We start from the raw sequence: 25,238 nt of genomic DNA on the forward strand, positions 1-25,238 counted from the left end.
ACTTATGGAACCTTGATAAATATATTATTCTACTATGCGTATACATATTGAGCCAATAACCCTAAAATGTGATTTTCCAGATGGCTGGGATAAATCTCCACATGTCAAGGGAAGGATGAGAAGAGTCTCTAGGTTTATCTGCAAAGGTTTAAGCACCCCGAAGCCACCCTGTGATGGTTTCAGTCACCCTGCGCCCAACCCCAAACCTCAACCTACCAAACAACCATGCTGCAAACTCAAAGCAAGATGTTGTCTTGCTCCAGACGTATCCGGAGTGGGAGATCCTGGAACCATTCAGCATCTTTGGATGGTGATGACTCCATCCAAATGGATCTGGGGACAAGCTAGACCAGGCTGCAAGGACACAAGCAGCAACACTATGGGAGTAGGAGGACACAGCAGTCTAGCTGGAGGTGACTGGACCTTCTCCACCTTGTTACCACCTTCCTCTTGTCCTCATCCTTTTTTAGCTTGTTTTGCTGTGTGGCCAAGCAGACCAGCGCCAAATCTTAAAGCCCGATTTTTGGAGACCAGCCCATTCCAAATTGAACCAAATACCTGGCCAAGGAGGAGCACCGAGAAGATCGGCAGGAAGGGAAGAAACACCCTGACTAACAACTGCCTCTCCCACAGGGCAGGGAAGACAGCAAGGGAGAGAAACATGCAGCAAGGCTTTGGCTGTCACTGTGTAACGCAGCCCTCCTCTCTCCGTCCTTGAAAAGGCAGCATGGGGTGACAGGTTTCTGTGCTGCTAAGTGCGCCTACGATGCCCAAGAGCAGTATCATTTCAGCGTCAGGCCGTTGGGCATTGCCATGGAGCAATGCCCTGGCTAGACTGAAACCAGGGTCCCCCTAGGACCTGGCAGCACGAGCAGCAGTGTCTCCCCTTAATGGGGCAAGCTTGGATCCCCACCTTGCCCCTCTGCCTAGCGGGTGGGACAAGAGGGGCTTCAGCCTTGGCACCCAGAAAGGAGAGGTTAGAAAGCAGGTTAATCTTCTCCTTGCAAGCTCTTCCCATACATCCTCACGCCACCTGCCAGCAGAGATGACCACTTGCAAACACTTTCCTTAGAGGGTTGTTGCAAATTATACCCATCCTTCTGGAAGGAAGCAGGACTTTGAAAAGCCTTGCTCATCTCAGAGTAGAGCGGCCCTGATGCTCCCAGTGGAAAATGGCTTTCCACCCTGCCTTTCCCAAGCATTAAAGACAGCTTTAATCCTATGCCATCATCCTTCTGCGTCTTTATGTGGCTGAATGATTCTGCCCCCCCTCCAGCACCTAATAGAGAGGTGTAGGATATAGGACATGATGCTATACAGGAACTGGGACTCAAAAGACATGAAGCAGCATGTTACAATTAGATCTGATCCCCAGGAGAGCTTTTTGTGCCATTCTGCACTGGGAGATGCTACTTCAGCCAAACTGGATATCCTCACAGGCTGGATCCAGCATTAGGGATTTCATTTCAAGAAAAAAAAGAGGGAGGAGGGGGGGAGAGAAAGAATTGGTTCTCAGAGGAGAAAGGAGTAGGGGTCGATGCTCAGGCAGATGTGGTTGCTGATGTGATGACCAGCAGCGCTTCCTCTGCAGCAGTGCTTCCTGGGATCTTGCGAAACATAGCCGTGCACTATCCCACCTAGCTCAGTGCAGAACACTGCCACTAGTAAACTGAACTGGCCTAATTTCACCTCCATCTCCTTCCCTCAGAGGGATCATGCCTAGGGACCCATCACAACTGCCCTCCGTACCAGATGAAGCAAAAAACCTGCCAGGTGACCCCATGACCTGATGCTAATCAGGAACACTGATGTGCCTGCAACCACAAAGCCACAAACGAGCAGCCCACGATGAGATAGATAATCTCACCTCGCCTTGCAAGAGCCATGAGCTTTGTCATCTCCCAGCCATAAATTTTGTTTTAATCCTTAAAATACACCATCAGGATTAAAACGAAAAGTCCTGACAAGGATCCGTTGAGTGAGGGACTTGGTATTCAGATGGATCCTCAGGGGAAATGTTTTCCCTGGAAAGGGTGTTTTGCTAAGATGGGGATGGCATGTGAAAGCACACTGTTCTTGGCAAAATATTAAAACTATGCTTGAAGAAAAAATTAACCCTACTGGAACAGGTTGTCTTCTTCTGAAGTCTTCTTAAGACAGAAACTACTACATCATCAGATATGTTTCTTGTTGAAGCAGGTCTGTGACAGATCCAAGCTTTCTTTCACATCACTTGGCAGGGAAATTCTCAGCTTGTCTTCCAACACGGGGCAGAACCAGACTGTAAAACAGCAGCTTTCCCACAAAATGGAAATTCTTGATTTTGGCCGGAGAAGAGCATCCCGTTTCCTGAGAACACTGCAATGCAATGGGCAAAACCAGGCAGAAACGGGTGCTCTTCTGCCCTGTATTTTTCACAGAGAAACTGAGTTAAAGCAGCACAAATGCTTTCAAGAAAGCTATATCCAACATTGATTTATACCTAGGTCCAAACAGGTATTTAAGGGCGTGCCACTTCAGCGGCCTAGAATTCATTAAAAGACAGTGGTTTTTGGTGTCTCCAGTGCCAGCTTTCAAAGGGCTTTCAAGGAGTGGGAGTGTGGCCATCAAGGATGGACGTTTGATGGCACTTTTGAGATCCAAGTTGGTGCCTAGAGGTTTTGAAGGTCTCCGTAGTTGCCAGCCCAGATGACTGACTAACCTCAGGACTCTCGGTCCTCACACCAGGGGTCTCAAAACCACACCTGTTGTCCCTAAAACACTCAGAGCACCAGAAGCTTCTGTGTGGTCGAAGGAAGACAATGAGCATGTCTAATCACGATGAGCTTGAGATGTGTTTCCAAACTCCTACCCTTAGCCAACTCAGACTTTCTTTATGAATTTAAACACTCCCACAAAAAAAAAATTGGAAAATCATAATTCCTTCCTGCCGATTTTGGCTGGAAACCAGCCAGGGGCTGAACCCAGGCTCCGTGCGCCAAGCACTAGCGCAGCAGCCGCACTCAGAGCCGTCCTCCCCGATCCTGCTGCAGCCCAGCACCTTTGACTGCTTTCTTCACCATTTAAGGATGAGGAAAGCAGCCGCTCGGGGCCCAGCGAATTACCTGTGAGTGATTTGTTTTTGCTGCGAGTGCCTATGCCCTCACCACACAAACAAGCTCCTGAAGAAAGGAGGGTACAGAGAGAGGAGGGAAAAAAAAGCCAACAGGTTGATCTGGATTACATCAACGGTTACACCCTCCTCCGTTTAATGAACATAGGAGAACAGGTGCTTGTAATTCATTAGCCAACCCACGAGCTGAGGAGACAGGAATTAAGCCGACCAAACTCCTCAGTGTGCCACTACTCTTCTTCCCTTTGAGGCAGCAGCAGCAAGAAAACTCCATCTCTTTTTATTTTTTCCTCCCCCTTTCCCTTCCTTCCCCTCCCCTCGAGCTGCAGAGCCACAAGCCGAGCATGACTAACCCTTGCAAAGCCTTCACCAGTGGCTCCCTCGCCTCTTGGGAGGTGTCAGGGAAGATGAGCAGAGGAAAAGCAGCCAGCACGTCCCCGGATCGCCTGGGCCGCTGCAGCCCCAACGGGGCGGCCAGCAATGGCTATAGCTCTCTCAGCTTCCACGAAGATGGCGGATACCGATGCTCCTCTTACCCCTCCTTCTCCATCGACAGGAGACTCCTGGCCCCCCTGCACCTCGATATCAACCCCGACTTCCAAGCCATGCGGCAGCAGGAGAAAGAGGACATCAAGCTGCTCAACAACCAGTTCGTGACCCTAATTGAGAAGGTAAGGTGAGCTACTGAGGGCCAGAGCGCAGCATGGGGATGACGATGGTGGTGGGGAAGCAGACACTAACCAGTCTCTCAGGAGACTTACGAAGGCCTTCAGCTAACCTTTGCCAGGCTCTGAATATTAGGCTAATTACCCAATTAGTTATTCCTTCAGTGCTATCTGTTTTAACAAGGGTTAGCATCATCTCTAGCTGAAGCCGGGCCGCATTCGTGGTCAGCGGCACCCAGCAGCCCGTGCATCTCCTTTGCTGCGCCTGTCACCCTGTGGGTCCCTGGGGAGGACAGGCAGCTCTGCCCTCGGGGACCCTGCCCTGCCTGAGCAGCAAAGGCAGGGCCATGGAGGCACGGTGCCAGACGGAGCAGGCCTTGGCTCCCAGAGTGGACAAACAGCCATGGGCAGTGACGCCGATTAAGGCGGCAGCTCCAATTCTTCTCCAACTGCTAAAGAGAGCTGGAAATTCACCTCCATAGCAATGTGGTGGGCAAGGGAGACCCCCCCACCCACCTCTCTCCTTGGTGGTTTTTATTGTGAGGGGTTGCATGCTTAGCCAAGAAAGTGTTGCTTTCATCTCTTAAGATCCATGAGAAGGCAGAAAGTTTTCTCAAAGGAAAACAACTCATCTAGCTGAGGCAGGTTTCTGCAAAGCCCTGGTGCTCTGTAAACAGATGGTAATCTCCTAGGAGGATTGCTTCACTGCAGTCTACAATACAGGCGCTCAATGCCAAGCTACTATGGCTTGGGATTTTCTTTTTTTTTTTTTTCCTGTTGTTTTAACTCTACCTCCAAAAGGACCTGAGTTCACACTGGGAAGGAGAAGGGCAGGGCAACCATCTCCCATAGCATCTGTGTAAACTGAATAGTTGTGAACCAACCACACGTACACGTGCAAACAGGTGTGCGGCGGTACCAGGGGCTGACCCCAGCCGGAGGGACATGGCAGCCCCCACCTCTGTGCTTTTCCAAGCACAGATCTTGGCAATGTGAATCTGGAGAACCCCTGGTTTGGAAATCACCTGGGCGGGTTGTGCTGCAGGACTGGTCCTTCGACCATCCCGATCGAGAGGTAGGGGTTTGTGTTGGATGTTAGCCCTGCTCAGAAACCAGGCCTCCGCAGAAAGGATGGGGGTAGGGCAGGTGGGACAAGACCACACAGTGACCACATGTACGTGAGCCAGACCACGTGCACTAGCCTGTTCTGTACAAACAGGGATGGAAGAAGTGAGAGAGCCTCCAGGCTTCCTGAGAAACCCAACCTGGTGGCCTGCTGGTAAGTGTGCGTTACAGGGCCTGATGGACAGAAGATACAAACACCCCACTGTAGCTGGGTGGCTTTGACTTCAGTGCTAGCAGCTCCCACATTGAGCTTTGAAGGCTGTAGCTTCAAGTGGTGCATCAAGTGGCAAACTTCATCCAGCTGCTGCCTCAGGCCCTCATTCCAGAGGAAAGTAATGACACCTCCTTGTCAAAGAGAACTTGCCTTTTTAATCAGGAATTCAGATGGTCTCAAGCCTGAGCAGCTAATTCCTCAGATAATGGACCACACTAACTTTAGGAGTTTGCTGCGATCGGTTTTCCAGCAGGCTCTTCCAGATCTGCTAGTATTTATCTTCTATCCAGATATGTCCAGGTGGAAGACAAGCCATAGAGCCCCTGTTTGATGCCCTACCTTTCGTCTGTGCAGCACAGAGGTAGAGGCCTCCGAGGACCAAGCTTTGGTCACTCCTGTGTCCAGGCATGATTTTCCAGGAAATAAGGCCAGATCTGGGTGATTCTTTTACTGCAAAGGTCATGTTAAAGACTTTGCAAGGAAGAATTTCTGCAAAGAGGGACGCTGTATAAGGAGCCAAGATGTAAGCAGTTCAGCCCAGTGGATGGGTATGGTTTGGGAATAGGAAAGAAACTGAAGGGTTTGGGGGAGGGAGGGAGATCAAGAGCAGCTAAGGATTAGGAGCAAGTTCAGGAACTGAGACTGGATTTCAGGTTCAAAGATGGACTTGGAACAACAGCCAACGCATTCAATCACTTACCGTCACAGCAGCAAACAGGGAAGCTGCCTTAAGAGAGACTGGTCCCTACAGCCAATCTCACAGGTTGACCCCAGCCCCACAGAGGGATGCTCTATCACAATCCCTGAGATGTCTCAGACAGAGAGAGCAAATGGTAGCCCCGGAGGCTACTTGTGCCGCTCGCAGTGCCCCTTTCTGGCTCCGCTGCAGCATCATCCTCCGGTTCTCAGCCTCGCACGAGCACCCACATAGAGAGTGCCACGCTGCTTTTGTGCCAGGACAGAGCAGCCAGTCACAGCAGGCTGGACTACTGATGGGATGTCTACAGCCATGTGTTAAGATATTGGGAAGAACGGATTAGGTGTCTAACAGTGAGACCTGGCAGATCCCAGCACTCGCATCCCTTCTGCTGAGCACAGACTGAGCATCTGAGTGCTTTTGCTTTGCTTGGCTGCTCTCTGCTCCTGCTTCTCTCTCCCTCTTCCGACAAGAAGCATTTTGGGAAAGATGCTGTCTCTTACCACGTGCATCTGTGTAGTGGTCAGCAGCTGGGAACTCTGCCTCTTCAAGTCAAAGCTGAAGGCTACGCAGAAGGTCAAGGCCTGCACCCCACTGCTCACACCGCACAGGGCATAGTATCAACATCGAAACATCTCCGTGACTGAGTGGAGGACACTGTTGGGGGCAACTCACAAATCACCAGCCAAAACGTGGCTGAAGGAGTTCAGTTTTGTTCACAGAGCAATAAGAGAGAGGTAGCAGTTGGATAATTAATTGAAGTTAGCCAAGAGCTTTGAAGATGAAAACTGTTAAACACTGAGCATTACTGTTAAGATTGTGAGTATCAGGAAAGACAAGCGCCAGATTCATCAAACGGTGGGTGGATGAAAATGCAGCGTATCCTCTCTCAAGCAGACAGGCGCACGCACACGCAGACCTCACATGGAGCCTGTAATTATTTTGCTTATTCTCTAGAGTTCCCATAGGCCTTGTCTATGTTGCTTTGCAATACAAACCAGGACTCTGATTCATTACTCAAACTTCACCATGGTGCAATCCTACAGATCTGAGAGGAGTTTTCTGTGTGCCACTCTGAGGTAGTAAATCTGACTTTCATTCACTCTGGACATCTGTGCATGACCTGTGGTGGATCTTCAGCCTTTGCTTTGGTATGTTCACAGGCAAAGGAGACTAGCGTAGAACAGTTCTTATTTTATAGTGACTTAAAAGATGCTCATTCATTTTGACATGAACATGTTCTATCCAGAAATTAATTAGTAGGTAATGTGCAAAACTTCTAAAAGTCCCTACAACCCTCCATCCTCAGGCCTAATTTTCAGGGGATTTCTCATTCTTACCTAGAAATCTCAGCTGATTCCAGCAGCTTCTCGCTACTCTGAGGGTCTCCAGGTCAATGTCTCCTGCCCTACCAGGTGCAGTCAGCTTTGCTTTTGGCTGTCGGTGTTACTAATGCCTCTAAAACATCTTCTGCAGGTCCAGTGCTTGGAGCAACAGAACAAGATCCTGACAACAAGGTGGAACTTCCTGAAGGACCAAGACAATTCCCACTCCGAGTCGGACATGAAGGCCATCTACGATCAGTACATGAACAAAATGAGTCAAGAGATGAAGGAGCTCAACTATGAACAGGAAAATCTCGAGTCGGAGCTGACAAAGGTCCTGAGAACCATGGATAACTTTCGAAGCAAGTAGGTGTCTGGCCTAGCTGGCTGTTACAAGGGGGAACATGTTTGCACAGTATCAGTTCAGCTGTGTGCACAAAGAGTAGCAGGGGATCAGCTTAACAGAGACAGCCTGGTATTCCCAGGCACAAATTCCTAGTTTGGTGTGCCCAGAACCGCATATTTGAGAAGTCAGCACCCTTGCCTCTTCCTGATAACTAGAGATCAAAAGAAACCCATAAAAACTGAAATACCAAAAAGTGCAGGGCATCTGAGAAATGCCTCAGGTCAGAGAACAGCTCTGGAGAACAGTATTATCAGGAATGACAGCCACTAAAAGAGAGAAATATTTATTCTCCACGCTATCATCACAAGCCAGAACTTTCTCCCCAAACCATTTTATGGATCTAGGCTGCTTAGTATTAACAGACATCCCCTCCTTTCCCCCTTCACCCCACAACATCTAACGCAAAACTCTGCTGTGATGAAAAAGTCACACTTTTTACGCAGAAAACCTATTGACAGAAAATATTGAGGCAGCTGAAAGTTTAAGGGAGGACCAGCTGCCATGTGCTTATCGCTAATTTTTGCCAAGAGCTTTGAGATCTTCAGATAAGAGCATTTGAGATGTGCTCATTCAAGAAGACAATGCTTTTCTTATTATCGGTGTAATTTGCATACCACAGATGAATCCACAATTAGATACTTTCCCTTACAGTTACACCCATCTGCCTACACCAGATCTGTGGAGTCTTCCATGCTGGTGTGTAGCAGAGCCATGTATGGGCACTGTCAAAACAGAAGTGCGAGGCAAAGGGACTACCCTCCGCTGGCACCGACAGACATCGCTGCAGTAATAACCCAAGCCTGTTGCTGATGTACGAATTGATGCATAAATAACAGCAGTGCCCTCTCCCCAGAGTTTAGCCCAACGATCTGAAAGCTCTTTGCAGACTTTGATTAAACCAGCTACTCAATGTGCCTGCAGATGAGGGGAAAGACCGATACCTCCACTTTACAGATATATTAACAGAGAGACAGCAGTTAAATGCCTTACGCAAGCTCACAGAGCGAGCTGGTTGTGGAGGAGGAATAGGAGCTCGGAGTTTGGTTCTTGACCTTATGCTGAAATCGTTCTGCACAGCATCCTTCAAGAAGCGATGCGCTGATACCCAGGTGCCAGAAATCCCTGAATTCCTAGTGGTGGGTGTCTGTCTGCTATTTGGATGTTGGTTTCACTACAACACTTGGGCTCACTGATGCTGGCTTTGCTGACAGGTAGCAACCCGGACCTTGGACCAAAGCCACAATATGGATTGTGCCATTTACTCCCTGCCCTAAAATGATTAAGACCTGCCATTCCTTTCTGGGGCACTTGGTCTTTCTTGTACCTCCCTGAGGAAATATCTGCTATGTGGCCCTGCAGTTATAAAAGATACTTCTTGGCTTATTCCCTGGCAGTCAGGAAAACCCAGATAGGAAAATGATTGGGGTGGTGGTAAAGTGTCAGATTAGTTACCCATATCTGCTCCCAGAGTTTGTACTCAGCAATTGCCGACGCCTGGCGCTTTTTTTTTTTAGCCCAGTTTCTTAAGGATAGAGGTGCTTACACCATCAGGCTGCATGTTTCCCCCTACCTTTTGATTTTCTTGGACAGTAACTACTGAGTTGGACAACAGAATAAAAATGATAGGGATGTTGCATCCCTCAAAATTAAAAAAAGAGACTGACTAGAGGAACAGGACCCACCCCACACCCAACACAGAGGATAAGGACGCAGCATGTGCACGTGCACAGTATTAGACAGCAGAGAATCCACAATGGGGCACCAGCATATGACTAGCCCAACTATCAGTCTTGAGAAGAGCTCCCACTTTGTGGGACTACACAGCCACAGGAAACCAGCGTTCAGAAACTACGCCGCTCCTCAAACCGCTTTTCCTTCATTTGCGGAGCCTTCCCCTTCTGCTTCCTCCCGTTCGAGAGCTGCAAGGCACAAGCCCTGCCAGGGCTGACCTACGCAGCAAATAGGCGAAACCCACCCTGTCATTGGGTGCTGTTAACACCCAAAAGCTGGTGCAGGAGGATTTCTGTGACAGCGACAATCCACCGTGCTGCTCCCAGCGGTTGGTGATTCATGGGGAGAGAACTGCTGCTTCTGCTGAGCCTTCTCCAGGCAGCGATCCAAGCCCATCCTAACCCGCATTTGCTCTGTTGAGTCCTGCACGCCGCCTTCAAGAAGGCTGCCTCAGCCCAGTTGTTTTTTCTGGAGTAAATGGTCTGTCTAAACCATGCAAAATCTGGAGGTGTCCAACTCCAGTGGAGGTTTCTTTTCCCAAAGGAAATATCTGGGGGGAGGAAAAGCTAATAACTTCACTAGCGAATTTAACTGGTTACGATCTCATCCCTGCTGCCGCAGTCCGGGCGGTAACACGCCATGCACACAGTGACCACCCAAGCAGGCTGCTGCCCAACAGATCACCTAATGCGTGAAACCTGCCTGTCAGTGCCCCCCTGTACAGCCCTAATTTCTCTGTCTTCTCTATCCAGGGACTGCTTTCCAAAAATCAAACAGGAGATCTAACTAGCTAGGACACTTGCACCTCCTTCTCGGATTAGGTTGCCCTTGACCAGCAATTCCAAGGACGGAGAAGGACGGAGAGGGGACAGGGAAGTGGGTGGGAGGCTTGTACACCATCTCAAACCCTGCTTCTTTAGGAAATCAAGCTAAAAAAGTCAAATACAGAAACACAGCTGAAGAGGGATAACTGCCCAGCGGTGCCCATCTGCACAAGTGTTTGCTTCAGCTCCCCACAGGCGTGATTTGCACGTTCAAAGTCCCATTTGAATGAGGAGGCAGGGAATTTTTGCCTGTGCTGACCTACTTTGGTGTGGCACTGAGGAGATCCTGCAGGAAAATATGGGGCATACAGCCCTTAGAGGTTCGATTTCTGAGGTCTTGGGATTGTGTTAGTCAGATCTTGCCAGCTGAAGACTAGACAATCAACACCCCTCTACCTTCGACCTCTGCAGTTGACTTTCAGCTACTTCCTGCCCCACTTTCTTGCTCCACAAGAGGAAGACTGACTTAATTTCATGCCACCAGGCTCAGATCCACCCCACCACTCTATCTTCACCCTTAAGTAGTCTTGAAGGCACATCCAGAGAGGTCCATAGTCTGCCTGAGATTTGCTTCACCCCTGATTTTGCTTCCCTGCCTATGGAAGAAGCCCAAGGCGACCAGACGCCTGTCTCAAGCATGTCTTAAGTGCATGAATCGAGATGGGGTGGATGTCTGCCTTAATGCATGACTGCCTGAGGATTATCTCTAAGGAGATAAATGCTGTAATGTGTTTGTGGAATGCTCCATCCCCATGTGAGTCACCTCCCAGCCGCCAGGTCCCTCCGGAGCCGTGCGGTGAGCATGTTTGGCTGGCTGGGCCTGCTCTCTTTCAGTCAGGAGTGTTGTTTGTTCAAGATGCAAGCTTATGTCAGCACCCGGCAATGTGCGAAGCTGCTTCGGCAGGCTGGAACAGACTGGGATTGGGCTGAGATGCAATGAGGATGAAGGAAGAGTGGCAGGCTGTAATTAAGCTCAGTACATAGTTCTGCCAGCATGGCTAACATTCCAGCTGAAGAGCAGAGAAACCAGACAGGTAACTCTTGTTAGCCATGCTGCCTAGCCTTATAAAAGCAGGCAAGGAGAGGGTGAGTTTAACACCATGGGGGTACCCAAGAGGAACCTTAGAAGCACCTAACTGTAGAGCCTGTGCCAGTCAGATCCCCTCTGAGTCCCCACTATCCCCTCCGTGGAGGGAGCAACAGCTCCAGGGGGCTGCTTTTGATATTTCAGGTCAGCTCATGAACGTGACTTACCCCCTTGCCCTGCAGTGTGATCCCCTGAGCTGCATTCCCAGTATCTTCTCCTCCTCCCGCTCCTAGGCACAGCTCCTCTTTCTCCTAAAGGTTTGTACAACACCAAGGAAGGCTTTTGAGTATAACCAGAGTGATGATGCACCAGACCACCAAATGAAAGAATATGGCTGTCATTCCTGATCTATCATCACTCTGTTAGGAGATGTCATTTTACCTCATTCCCAAAGATCTCAGCCTTCTCCATACCAATTTGGTGACATCTATAAGCAGCAGCGAAAGGTTTAATTCGGACTCTGGAAATGCAATGAGCACGTTAGGCTAAGAGGAGCCCGAGGCATCATGGAAGAGCAGGGAAGCCATGACCTCCCTGAGCGCACAACTTGCTCTGGCCTCGGCAGAAGAGCCAACGCTCCCAAAGCGCGTCCAGCAGCACAATGGGAGATACCAAACACCCACCGCATAATGCTCCCGCGTGGCAAACGAACCAACCGCTGCCGGTCACACACCAGGCCCAGAAGAGGCTCTGTGGCTTCCTGGTCAGATACCTGCTTTTAGCAACACCAGGGCTAACCCTGTGCTCGTCCCAAGAGCCAGCAAGGGTTGGTGTATTCCCTAAGCTACCCTCTGTGTCTGCTGCTGGCTATCAAGAAATGCATTTGCCTCTGGACTAAGTCTTTGCTATCCTGGTCCTGCCTTATCAAACCTGTTTTTAAACAGCTGCAGGGCTGGTTCCTCTGCTGGATATTTAGCCATGAGGACTCCACCCTATCCCGGCCGGTTTTTGTTACCTTCTGCTCTGTGGGCGCTATTTTCCACGAATTGCTTTGCCAGGTCCTGTGTTACTTCACAAATTGCTCCCCATTTAGGGTAAGTTATGACAGCAGTCCAGTATTCTCAGAATTTTCACAAGCCTAAGTTTTCTCCCTTGAGAAGGCTCTCAGACTCTGGAAATTAATTGCTGAGGATACCTGAAAGAAATAGAATAGGAAGGCTTAGGGTAAAAATTTAGGAGTCTTTGGGCATGCGACTGGGTTTCACAGAGAATAACTCACCACACCCCACTTCTCCATGCCTGCTCTCTCTTTCTGTGGCAAATGTGAGGTAACCTGAGGTTACTTAGCCCTCAAATTAAGTTGGAGTTAAAGCTACCTCCTCTCTACTGTGGGGCTCTTCAGACTTAAAGTGCTCATGGTGTTACTACAGAGCAGCTGGCATGCGGCAGCTTGTTACCCTCTCTCTTGTCCAAGATGCCCACACCTAAGAGATCTCTCTGCTTGCTGTCTAGAATATGTCACGGAGGTGAGACGACATAGTAAAAGCAGAAAGCTTTGATACCAACACTTTTTGGGGCCAGCAAGATAACCTTAGGCGTCCCAGAGGCTTTCCCCATGTGCAATTTCTTACTGCTTTTTTCACTCTCTGTAGATACGAGGATGAAATTCGCCTCTGTAGTGGCATGGAATACACCTTCATGGAGCTCAAAAAGGTCAGTGGCAAGAGAAGGTTTTCATCTGGGTGGGCTCTACACCAGCTCTGCCTAGTCACAGAAGAGCCTGGAGAGGCAAGATGATCTGGGCTCAGCTGAGATAGTCCAGCTAGCCACAAGCTAGCTCTTGTACCACAGACAATTTGTGGGGTAATAAGTTCTGGAGCACGGCAGAGCGGTGAACACAGTCACCATTTCAAGGGGAAAAGTATTAGCGAGTCTGGGCCGCTTGCGGTTACAGAAAAGCCCCGCGGCTCCTGGCAGAATCACCCGGGGGTCAGGACATGCCTGCACCCAAGCGCACTGCAACTGCCCTGGCCAGACCTGGCCTGGAGAGGTCTGCACCCCAGGACCCTCCGAGGCAACACCCCTCTCTCCCTGGCCTGTTTTATCTCAGAATGACATCATAGGCTGGGAAAGGCTGGAAATTAATAAGTGTGTTTGCTTTTGTTTTCTGATGAATGGCCGCACCCTGTTTAAACATCCCGCCCAAGAAGCAGCTGTATTTGAATATCAGCTGCAATGGGCAGCTTTGTGCACAGCCTCTACGTTTAAAAAAAAAAAACACCAAACCCAAGGTGCAGGAATGCAGGGTACTATTGGACAGAGGAAACGTTCTCAGCAGATGATCATAATGGCTAATTGCACGCTTTCCCTAACACAGTCATCAGCCAGTAAGGGCAGTTCTGGTGACTTTTGTGGATGGCATCGGAGTTTTCAGTACGCTCTGCTTTTTGTGGTGAACAAAAGATGAGTGGATACAGACCAGCCCTGCCTGTTTCCTTCTCCACCCTACCTCATATGAGACTTCCACCAAAGCATTCACCAAAAAAAAAAAAAACCCAAAAAAAACCCCAAACCCCAACAAAACCACCACCAAACTTGCAGAGGAAAAAGGTCCACAGAGGAGCCTCCCTACTTGTAGGGTAGGAGAGCAGTTTCACAAGTACCTGCCTATAACTATGAAGCAGGACGCTTGCTGGGGGAGAAGTGGCAGTGGGGAAGACTTCTTGCTACAAACTCAAAGACAAACCACTCATTAATACACTTTCCATCTCTCCTGCAGGATTTAGATGTGAGCTCCTTGCACAGAACTGAGCTGGAGGTAAAACTCAATGGGCTCCAAGAGCTGATGGATTTGAAGAAAACCATCTACGAGCAGGTAAAATTGCCAATGGGAGAGCGGCCCTGGCCCTCACGCAAGCTACTACTGAAAAAAAGGGCATTTTTGTGGACAGTTCTACTACAGAGAGGACACTGTTCCAGATTTAGACTGAGATGAGAGCTTTTCCAAGGGAGCTGCATGGTGTTGCAGACAACTATCCGATGGCTTAATGCAGGGTCTCATGAGATAATCCCTTTTCTTTAACTAAACTAGTTCCATTTTAAATTTGATCAGGATGTTCCTTCTGCCCCACAGCTACTGCAGGGAGGCTGCTCCAGCAGGTCTCCCCTCTAACAGTCAGGAACCCCCACCTAATTCCTGAGCTGGCTGATTTGGGGCTCAGCTCCTAACCCCCACTGACAGCCTTTGCCTTGACACCAAAGGTGCCAGGTCATGAGCGAGCTGAATATTATTCAATATGAATATTATTCGGATTCAAAGAAGGATAACAACAAAACAGGCCAAGCAGTGGTGAACCTGGGTGAGGTGCTGGATGCTCTTTAACACAATCCAACATACTTCATTTCCACCTAAATGAGAAGCACCCAGCCAGGTCTGATTTTACCAAGGGGGGAAGGATACAGAGTCTGCAACCCTTCAGACAAAGCCAAAGGCTGCAGCGTGCCTGGATCCACTCAAACAGCATGAAGCGATTACAGCCACTTACTCAGAGCCTGTAAAATGTTACCAAGCAGGCTCGGCAGTGTTTTGGGAATACTAATGATTTGTCTAAATTCTAGCAATACAAGCAATTAAAATGTTTGACAGAGGAACGTTAACATTCCTTGTGGGGAAACTGAGGCACAGAGAGGCAGAAGGGCCTGCATAACATCCGAACTGTGTTAGAACACACGCCCTGCCTGCAACTAACCATGAAGCCTTACTTTCTCTAAAATAATAAGATTATTCCTGGTGCAAGGCAATTCACAGGGGGAGTTGGAAATCAGATCCTGCTGGGAGGATCTTCTTGAGTTGATTTCCTCCAGGTTCCACACTGCCATCCTGGTAGAAGGCTGCATTTTTTTTTTTTTTTTTTTTAACCTATGCTTCATGCAAAGACATTACCCTCCACCTCTCCCTCTGCCCTCTCCTCTCACAGCAGCTTGTTTTCAGGTAATTTTCTCACTTGTACCTGTTGATTTGACCAACATCGATGTACAGGCACAAGCATACCCAGCGGAAGGGCAAATGAGGAAAACTTCGACACCTTTGCTCGCAGCATGTTGGTATGAATCAGACGAAAATCCCAGCCTCACTCCTCATTAATAAACCACCAGGTTCTTAGGTTCTTTTTTTTTTTTTTCCTCCCCTGGCAGAGGATGCCCAAGTATTTGCAATAAAGATGCATTTTCTCATATGGCCATTAACCTGCTCAAAGTTTAACAAAGAGGCTCAAGGATTAAACGCAAGTTGGAAAAACTACACTGATAATCCTGATCTTTGGAAGAGTGGTGGGGTGTTTTCCTATTATTCATGAATCACCATGTCAGGGTGCCCTTTGTTTCCCCAGTCAGGGGAAGGCAAGGAAAACAAGGTATACAAATTCTTCTCTAAAGAGATTAGAGCCCTCAGCACAAAGGGAAGAACAAAAACATCAAGATGAAAGGTGAGGATCAAGAGATGGGGAGAGATGTACGCTGCTCTCTTTTAACGCTGGCTTAAATCAGAAGCAACTGCAGAGATACCGATAAGGGTGACACCCCTGCAGGAACAGTCTGAGGCTGGGGGGAGCTGCCAAGTCAATGTGTACTACACCATCTGCTCAACAGCAAGTCGTGTCTTGCCTGGATACAAACCACCCAGGAGCGCAGTTTACAGGCATGGATAAAGGGTCCTTTTTAGGTTCTCTGAGGGGAGTCTGCATTCATCATTGTTTGGCTCCTTTTTCTAAAGCTGTGACCGAGTCAGCTATCAAGAGCAAATATCCTAGTCAGTGATACTGCAGCTCTCACGCGCACGTTCCCGCTTCCCCCTTGCTGGCTTGAGTTTTCCCAGCAGGTGAGGGCAGCTCTGCGGCGTGGAACAGGTTTGCCAGGGACAGACGTTTTCAGAGAAGGGTCCTGTTTCTCCCTTCTCTAACTAGACACAAAGCAGACTATAATAACCCAAGTGGCAGCCACAGCCTCTCTAGATACTGAAGCAGCGCTCAAAGGCATCTTTCTAGCCCCACCAGCCTGTGGAATGATTCACGCTGCCCTATCTCTTGCCCAAGGCCTATATGCCCACCATCTGCATATCGATAGATACTGAGGCGCGATCATCAGTTCAATTAACCTGCTCTCGGTGCAGTATAAATGCACTCTTTTGTCAGACTCTTTAACAGATGGTATCCAAAGGTCCTAAACCAACAGCCTAGCCTGAGTTTGGATTTTATGGAGAAAATGCCACCAGCTTCCAAAATTCAGAGGCTGAAAACCTAGGAGATCTCACCATCTCCACACTGCACATGGAAGACACTTTGCTTAGCTAAGCACAGCAGGTCTGCCAGGGTTCAGCCCTCTCCTAGCCTGTAGTTTTGTTGACTACTTGGTATCTCAGTTCCATCCTCTCTTTGCTATTCAGGAACTCGAGGAGCTGCTGACGGAAATTAAGGACATCTCTGTTGTACTGGGAATTGACAATGCATGCAAACTTGATCTGAGCAGAATTGTGGAAGAAGTGAGGGCCCAGTATGAAGCCCTGGCTCTTCGGAGCTGGGAAGAGGCTGAAGCACTTACCAGGAGAAAGGTATTTGTCTCCTTATCTGATTGGTACTGGGGAGAGGCAGGGAAAGAGGGAGAGATCAGCCTAGAAACTACAGGAATCAGCAAGATGTGGAAGGACAGACTACACCTGGGAATGGAGGGAGGGACAGGGTGCTAATCCAGATCAACCTCTCCTAACTCGGGTGTGTAAATTAGTAGTTTCATTGCTCTAGGCTCTCCATACTGTCAGTGGAGAAAGGCAAGGACATCTCCCAGTGGCAGCTTGTCCCACCTAAGATGCAAATGACCTTCCACTGGTGCCTCCTCCAAACACAGCAAGAATGTGATTAACCCCAAGAGACAGTGCGCTCTATACCTGGCACAGCTACAGCCAGAAGAGGCTATGAGAATGAGCCCTAAATCCTTCCACACACCTGCTATTTTTCCCCAGTTAGGTGTTTCTCCTCAAGGGCGGTGGGAATCCTCGCAGATTCCTTTGCTACGGCAGAGGAGGTGCACAGATAACCCACTCTTCCATCTCTCCTGCAGCTCAATGAAGGAAGCACCCAGTCAGGCACCTACGGGGGTCACCTCCTTGACAGCCGACGGGAGATCGCAGACCTGAACATACAGATCCAGAAGCTTAGGTCCTGCATCGTGTCCCAAAAGAGCCAGGTGTGTCCTGGGGTGGGTGACAAAACTCTGAGGTACAGGTGTGTTGTAGTTTCAGACCTAACGCCTCCACCACCCTTTTCCCTTTGCAACACCAGTGCCTGTACTTAGAGGAACATATCAAAGAAGCAGGAGAGCACGGTGAGATGGCCCTCAAGGATGCCAAAGCCAAACTGGTCAAACTAGAAGAAGCCCTACAGAAGAGCAAGGAGGATATGGCTCATCTGGTGAAAGATTATCAGGAGCTGATGAACATCAAGCTGGCACTGGATGTGGAGATCCTCACTTACAGGAAGCTGATGGAAGGGGAGGAGAGCAGGTAAGCTGGGCTTCCTTGTACCTGAAGAAGGGAAGGGATGCACCCAGACACCTAGGGAGAGAGCAGACATCCCAAGCTTTGCATCTGGTATTGAAGGTTTGAGCAAAGAAAGAACAAATCCCAGCTGCCCCCATAGAGTTCAGTCCTGTTTCTTGCTCTGACGTTTTCCTTAGACTCCCCCAGTTGGAGGGTTCCAGCACTTCTTTAACTCTAGATCCTGTTGAGTTAGCCTTCATGATCCAGCCATGCGCTTGGCTCTACCCATGTAGCCCAGCTCACAGAGGCCAAACTCCAGTCCTCTATCTCTCTCTGGCACTGCAGAGGTTAATATGTGTCCTCACACACTGTCCTTCGTTCACAGCATGGAGCAACCTGTACCCGCAGTCATCAGCACCATCCGCTCCAGACCAAAGCACCGTAAGTGGTTTTATTCCTATAATTTGGTAAAGCAGAGCGTGAATGCAATGTTTCTAACCTCCCCCCTCTCATCCCCTGACCCCTGCAGTTTCTGCCAGCACCTTGAAAAACTCCAAGCTGTTTGCAAGAGGAACAGGCAGCACCAATGGCGAGACGAAGCCAAACGGAGGCAGCACAAAGATACTGCCCTCTAGAAGCCACACTGACAACTCGGCCACCCCTGAAGCAGATGCCCTCATCAGCAGTGCCCAGCCAAAGCTCAGCTCCCTGCCCACCGAAGAATGCTCCTAGGAGAAATGGAGCCCCATAGCATTAGCACAAGACCCGTTGGCAGCTGTAGCCAAACGAGGCCAAAGCACTTTCTCCTGAACTCAAGCCGATGTCCGAGGGACAAAGGATGAGAATCCACCCCAGGCTGTCTGTCTCTTAAGTTTGTCTTTACAAGACCCCGTTTCACATCTCTATTACCAGTTACAAGCAGAAACCAACCCAGGATTTTAGGGACTCTCCCATTCAGATACCCACACCAACATCTTCCTCTCTGTTTCCCCAGAGGACTTGCATTCACAACCTTTGAGATCTACCCATAGGAAACTCGGCAGGAGGGGAAGTATCCTTACACAAGCTTTTAACACAGCAGCCAGAAGCCATCAGCCCAGCCATTTTACCAGTATTACAAAATCGTTCTCTCTGCTCTGTCCCTGCTCTGTGCGTGTCTGTGAGAGGGCTTTGCTGAGGCTGCCTTCCTCCGAAAGCCACGTCGAGCTTTCCAAATGGAGCTGGTGGGGAGACACACGCAAACTACCTGAGCCAGGTGGGTTTGTGACATCTGGATTTGCATATCCAGTGACAAACATGCTGGTTATACTGGGGGATCCTTGGCCACTTCAGAGTATTTAACTGATTTTACTGCCTTTTGGGTGGCCCCTCATTCCTTCCCATGTCACCAAAGCTAAAACTCCTCAAACCTTTTATTTTCATAAGCCACCTCTCTCTAACAGAGAGCATCTCCACCCATCTCACCTAAAGGCACTCCGGACTCCACACACAGTGGTGCTAGGTCCTAGAAATGGGATATTGGTTCCCTTTTAACTACAACGAGCAGGACTTGTCTTCCTATTTATTGAACTTGCATAGCAGCTTCTATCTTACCTGGCTGACACCAGCCAACGCACACAAGTCACATCACACCAAAGCTACCAGAGCCAACTCTGTAGATGCCGTGTCCCCCTGCGAGCAAGGTGGGGGGGATGTTCTGGCCTCACCACAGACATTTCTGTGGCCCTCTTGCACAAACTAACATAGTCAGTGCCCTGCAGTATTTTTCTTTAGGAGGCCAGGCTCTGGCCTCAGCCACTGCCACACAGCCCCACTTGAGTTCCCAGATTCTGAGTTCATGGGAGGAGTTGTAAATATTCTCTTGGCATATTTCCGTTGAGTGCATCGCAGTATTTCCACATTTCTGTAGGATAGGCAACTACCGTAGCATCTATGTAACCAGAACACTGGCTCTCTGGGGTTATGGCTGATATAATAAAGTATTGTCATACAGAATGCATTGTCTTGTTGGTTTTCTCCGAATTTCTTACCACAGCCCACCTGAAACAGCAAGTCCTTCTCCAGTTACCTGCTCAGCTGAGGGCTCTGGCTAAACACTGGCAGCCCAATAAAGCTGAAATTGCTTCCCAGGGTAATTTGTTTGGTCCACATCCCCAGGAAGAAGTACACAGGGCTGGAGGGGCAGACACGGAGCCAGCAGCCAAGGCTTTGGGGAGCTCACCGCTGTTCTGCCACCAGGCTCCCATGTGGCTTTGAATCATGGAGCAGCTCAGGCATGTTTCAGGAGCTGAAGGGTTATTGCACAGGCCACCACACTCTCACCACCATACTCATCTACACAAAGCTTCCCTGTGCTAAAGATTCCCCCTGCATCTCTGCAAAGGGGAACTTCTGTGCGCCTGGGACCCAAATCCGTGCTGGGGAACCACACTTCCATGCAGCCCCTCATTTCAGAGCTGCCCTTCCAGAGCACGGGCTGTTTCTTGGCGTTCCTCACCCCAAAACACCCTCCTCTAAGGGGAGGTCCTGGGAGATCCAAAACAGACAAGGCCCCCAGAGGTGCTAGAGGACCCGAGATGGGGAGCATCTCTGCTCTGCTGTTCACTGCCCACCTGAGAGAAATGCTGCACTTTCAGGGTCAGCTCAAAGGGTACAGGGGCAAAGGACGGGTCCCCACCTGTTAAATCTGGTTTCTCAAACTGGCAGGGAAAGCGGGGAGCTATTACAAGGTGCTCCCAGCTCAGGAGATGGCACTTTAGTGCAGAGCTTCCCCTGGAGGCAGGACCCAGCAGAGACCTTCTGACAAAAGCCCTTCGAGCTGGAGGAACAATGCCGGGTTTGTGCAAGGCCGCATGACTCCAAAGGTGCATGAGGCCCAGAGCATGATTGCTCTGAACAGCCGGTGTCCTGGTAAGGCAGGGTGGGGCCGAGGCCCTGCGAGCAGGGGTGGGAAGGGAAAACACAGAGCTAGTGTTGCCCAGAATGAAACCTCTGTGGAAAAGGAGGGTTTCGGAGCCCTGGACATTCGACCTGGGGAGGACTGGAGGACAGGGTGGTCAGAGATGTGTGCTTGCGGCCATGCTGGAAAGGGCAGGGGCTCAACAGCAGCCCAGTCCAGTCCGGCAAGACGAGAGTTTCTAGCTCTTTTCCCTCTCTGCAATACGGGTTTTGGGGGGTTGTTTTGCTGCTTCTGAGCCTTCACCACCCAGGGAACTGGGAGAGAGCCCTGAGGCCAGAACAGCGGATGAAGAAGCTGGACTCCTGGGTTCAGTTCACGGTTCTAGGGCCCAGGAAAGAAGGCCCCAACTCACTCTTTCACTGTCTCAGTCACTTCACTGCTCTGTGCCTCAGTTTCCCCACTGACATTTGGAAAATATACATCAAGCCACATCATACCAGGGCAACGATTTTACACAGCAGAATAATTCCTGCACTCCATGACAGGAGCTGAGCTATGTCTGAGATAGCCACACTGCTTTGGGACACCCGTACCTGCCCACCCACCTGTCCTTCCCCCTTACCATACTACTGCTTAAGTATTGACTTAATCTGAAGGACCAGCCCCTTCCTTCAGCGGTAATTTCTGCAGCTATTCTTCCACTAGAGACACAGCCAGCCCTAAACCCAGCTGTTAAATTCACTGGGGAAGTCCTGGATCTTTTTTCCTTTGCCCAGTCGAAAGGCACCACACCCCTTGCCCCCTTGAGAAGTAACAGGCAGTACCATCAACTCAGGATCTCAGAATCCCCTTTGGGGCTTTGGGGAACAGTCCTACAAGGGCAAGGATGCTGAGCCAGCATGGTAATCAACACAGCAGCCGACAGATTTAGCTGCTGTTAAGGGGATCGGTGGTATAAAGGCAAGCTCATCCACATTACCTGGTGAGCTACATCTGTGCAATCCAAAGCACAGCCATCTCCAGGTAAAACCGTATCAGTTTCAACTCCAAGAGGCTTCCCAAAGATGATCTCAAACCCTGCCTGGAGCCAAAGATTGGAGCATCTGCCCAAGCGTGGGGAAAGGAGACATCAGATGTCCAGAACATGGCCCAGGTTGTGAGACAAAGCCCAGGGGCAAAACCCAGTGACAGATAAATCCATGTGCTGAAAGCAGGGGGCAGAGCTGATTTTGGTGGGGCAGACTCTGGCAGGGAAGATCACCAAGGAAATATTCACGTCTGCACAACAGCGACTGGGCTGGAGTCCAGAAAACAAGCCAGAGCAGACAGAGGGAAGCAGCAGGGCTCCTCTGCTGTCTTCCAAGCAGGGAGAGTCTGAGCCCCAGACCACATCTAAGGGCTCCGCATACCTGCTCCGCTGCCTCTCCGGGTGGGGAGCACCCAAGTGTGAGCTCCAGGCTCCCTCTCCTGGGCAGGTGACACCACTGCAAACGCCTCCAAAGACGAGGCTCAGAGGCCTCCACAAGCCCTGGATCCCATAAGCTGCCACATCCCAAACAACCCCCTCCTTCCTTCCAGCAAGCCCAGCCTCCCAGGAAAATAGGGAAAACAGCTCCCAGGCACTAAGAAAGAGGACACCAAAAGCGCGGCCAAGATCTCTCCCTGGATGCTTCAAGAGGGTAGAACAGTGGCTACAAAGGTAGACAGACACAGAGGTTTGCCCAATCCAAAAGCAAGTTCCTCACCCACCAAGAACTCATGTCCTGGTAGAAATCATGCCTGTGACCTGGCCTGGCTGGCCCAGATTTGTGTCACCGCACACAGACTGAGATCTCATTCCTTCATAGCCCACACACACTTTCAAATCAGTCTGAGGATCTGCTTAGGGAAGGCAAATCAGTTCCCAGCAGAGCTACCAAGAGTGAGAAAAACCTCCCTCGATCAGATCCCACCAGTCCAGGGAATGAACCTGCCACCTTCGCCTCCTTGGTGTCTGGCTTCGGTGAGTAACACTGAAAGCTCTGGCCAAGGGCTGTGCTGCCAGGCCCCCTCTGAAAAAGGCCATGGACCCTTTCTAACCTGCAGACACATGCCACTTTCTTGTCCTTTTAGAGCTAAATCCTGCAAGAAAACACCAAAAATAACTTTTATAAAGAGACAATCCATGTTTTCCTTTGGAAACGCAGCTTTCAGCCCATCTGCTCCCCATGAAACAGCTACGCAGCTGCATGTGGGCGCATTTCTGGTTCTTCTCCCACCTCTCTTTTCCCTCCAGATGTAGGGATGTGCCTTTGGGCAGACGCAGGGAGAGCCCACCCAACAAAACAGCTCACAGACCTGGTCTCAGTGCAGACAGCCTATCTTCTAGGGGTCCACAGGGCTCTGAGCAGCCAGGCTCACAGAGACAAGTAAATTTAGACTGGGGAAACCTGCTGCAAGCTGAGCTCATCCTCTGTACTGGAGGGGAGGACAAAAATCCCTCCGCATGTTCCATGTGGGAAGTAAGATGGAAATGTGTTCCTGGGGTGGAGAAAAGATGGCCTAGAGCTCTAGAGACTTTCCACTACACCTAGTCCCACTGAGTCCAATTGCACCCTTCCAAAAATACCCCAAAGCCCACTCCAATTTCCAACCCGGTTTAATCTACCAAGTCCTACTTCACCCACAGCTGCTCCCCCCCGGTTCCAGCTCATGTCTGGAGCAACTCCAAGAGACAGGGCACAAGACAGGAGGAGAAAGACGGATCCCCCAGGCTCATCTCCAAGGCCTGCCACCTGGCGCAGCCGTTTCCAGGGATCGAAGCAGCTCACCCCAAGAAATCAGCCGTTGGGAGAAGGAACTCCTCAAGTCTCCAGCACAGACAAGATTTTAGTTTCCTTTCCCTGCATGATCTTGGACAAAACTGTGCCTCAGTTCCTCCTGTTTGTTTTTGCCTGCAGCATAAGATGGGACCAATTTGAGGGAGTTATAATTTAGTTTTCCTAACCAAATGCTCCAGCCCAGGACAGAGAATAGGGAGTTCAGCAAGCAGGAAGGAGGCTTAACCATCAGGCAGGCAGCGACTTGCACTGTCCCTACTGTCTAGTGAGCTGAAGAGATCTCCAGCCCCACCAAGGGGCACCCTTGGCTTCCCACCCATCACCTCTCTGGCTCTTGGGGGACACAAAACCAGCCGCATTTGCTGGGGGGAATCAGCCTCTTTGCAAGCCCCAGAAATCAGCCACGCTGGCTGCAAAGCCAATGCTGTAATTGTCTCCAGGGCACCTGGAGAAGGGAGGAGAAAGCAAGGAAGGGTGGAGGAAAACATGCCCAACCCCATCAGCCCATCCACACCTCTCCACACCTCCCTTCGCAGGGAGGAGCAGCAGTGGCCGGCACTGGCTTTTCTGACCATATAAGGCCAGGTTTTTCTCTCCATGGCCAATCCAGGGAGGAATGTGAACACCTGAGACTTGCCCAGTTTGCCAGGGCCCATCCTCCCCTGCCCACGCCCTGCCTCCTCTGCCAGGTGTGCAGAGCTCTACCTGCAGTAGGGGAAGGGAGGCCACCTCCACACAGCCCCCTCCACACCTGGCACAAAACAGGGGGGAAATTCTGCCCTGTGTGAATCATCACTGGGGACAGTGGCCCACACGGGGCTTTCCTCTCCTGCAGCCTTTCAGTCTCCCCAGGGTGGCCAAGCTGAGCTCGGGCTGTGTGCTGCAAGGCTGGGTTGCCCCTTTCTTTCAACTACTTCCAGTTATTCATGATCTCAGACATGTGAAACACCTCTTCTGTCCTGCAGCCATCCTTGTTGCTTAGTTTCCATCTCTACCTGCACCTGGTTGGCTCAGGGCAGCCCTGGGGTCTCTACCTCCCAGACAGAGCCTGGGAGACAGGAGCCTGCACAGAGCTGCTAAGGATCTCTGAGATGTCCTCAGCCTGGCTTTGGTTCAGGGGAACTGGATAATGGGGGGGGACTCCATGCATCACCCTGTCACAGCTGGGACTCCCAGCAGTACCAAAACCAGTGCACAACAGGGCTGGCAGCCTTCCAGCCCAGTGGCTCCCAGTCCTGGTACCACATCTCACTGCCTCAGCCCGAGGTGAGAGGAGGAATGAAGGACGAGGTTGGCCCATCACTTGGTGCACCCAGATTAGGGGAAAAAATAGACTCAAGCTGCTACCAGCCAGGAGGGACGTAGCGGAGACCCTGAGCTGCCAACCCCACCAGCCCCCAGCCCCGCAGTCCCGTGTCCAGGCCCCAGCGATGCACACGCCAACTCTGCCGTGACTCCACATGCCAGCGCCCTGACCAAACGAGCCTAAGAATTTCAGAGAAACCAGTGTTCCCTTGTTGTGCTGCCAAGAATCAGTACCCACCTGCCAACAATCCTGGTTAGAGCGGGACAGATTCCAGGAGAGTTGTGTCAGCTCACTGCCCTTGGGCTTATGGAGTGGGAGTGCCAACAACTCCCACACCTCTGCCTCCAGGCATGCCAGGGACTCGCACACACAGCAAGGCAGCAGCTGCTGCTGCTTCAACACACTCCCCACCCAGCCCAAATTCCTGCGAATCCACAAGGCCATCACAGGCCAGGAGGAAGCCTCACCTGAAACAAAATGGCAATAAGGTTGGCCATCTGATGTTTGCCCATATTTAATCCTGCTCAGCCCTCCAGGAGGACAGACCCCCAGTATAGGG

General features: G+C 50.4%; 1 protein-coding gene across 1 annotated transcript; it reads left to right on the plus strand.

Moving 5' to 3' along the window:
• Positions 1–3,100: 3,100 nt before the first annotated feature.
• On the plus strand, positions 3,101–19,646 carry LOC142048723 (keratin, type II cytoskeletal 80-like). Its single transcript, XM_075075889.1, has 9 exons — positions 3,101–3,783; positions 7,290–7,504; positions 12,779–12,839; positions 13,906–14,001; positions 16,567–16,731; positions 17,238–17,363; positions 17,459–17,679; positions 18,041–18,096; positions 18,185–19,646. Exons 1-9 carry the CDS (start codon positions 3,457–3,459, stop codon positions 18,385–18,387), a joined length of 1,470 nt encoding a protein of 489 aa, XP_074931990.1. The 5' UTR covers positions 3,101–3,456; the 3' UTR covers positions 18,388–19,646.
• The last annotated feature ends 5,592 nt before the right edge of the window (positions 19,647–25,238 follow it).

This window comes from Phalacrocorax aristotelis, chromosome 26 (genome assembly GCF_949628215.1).
Source record: "Phalacrocorax aristotelis chromosome 26, bGulAri2.1, whole genome shotgun sequence".
Classification (NCBI taxonomy): Eukaryota; Metazoa; Chordata; class Aves; order Suliformes; family Phalacrocoracidae; genus Phalacrocorax; species Phalacrocorax aristotelis.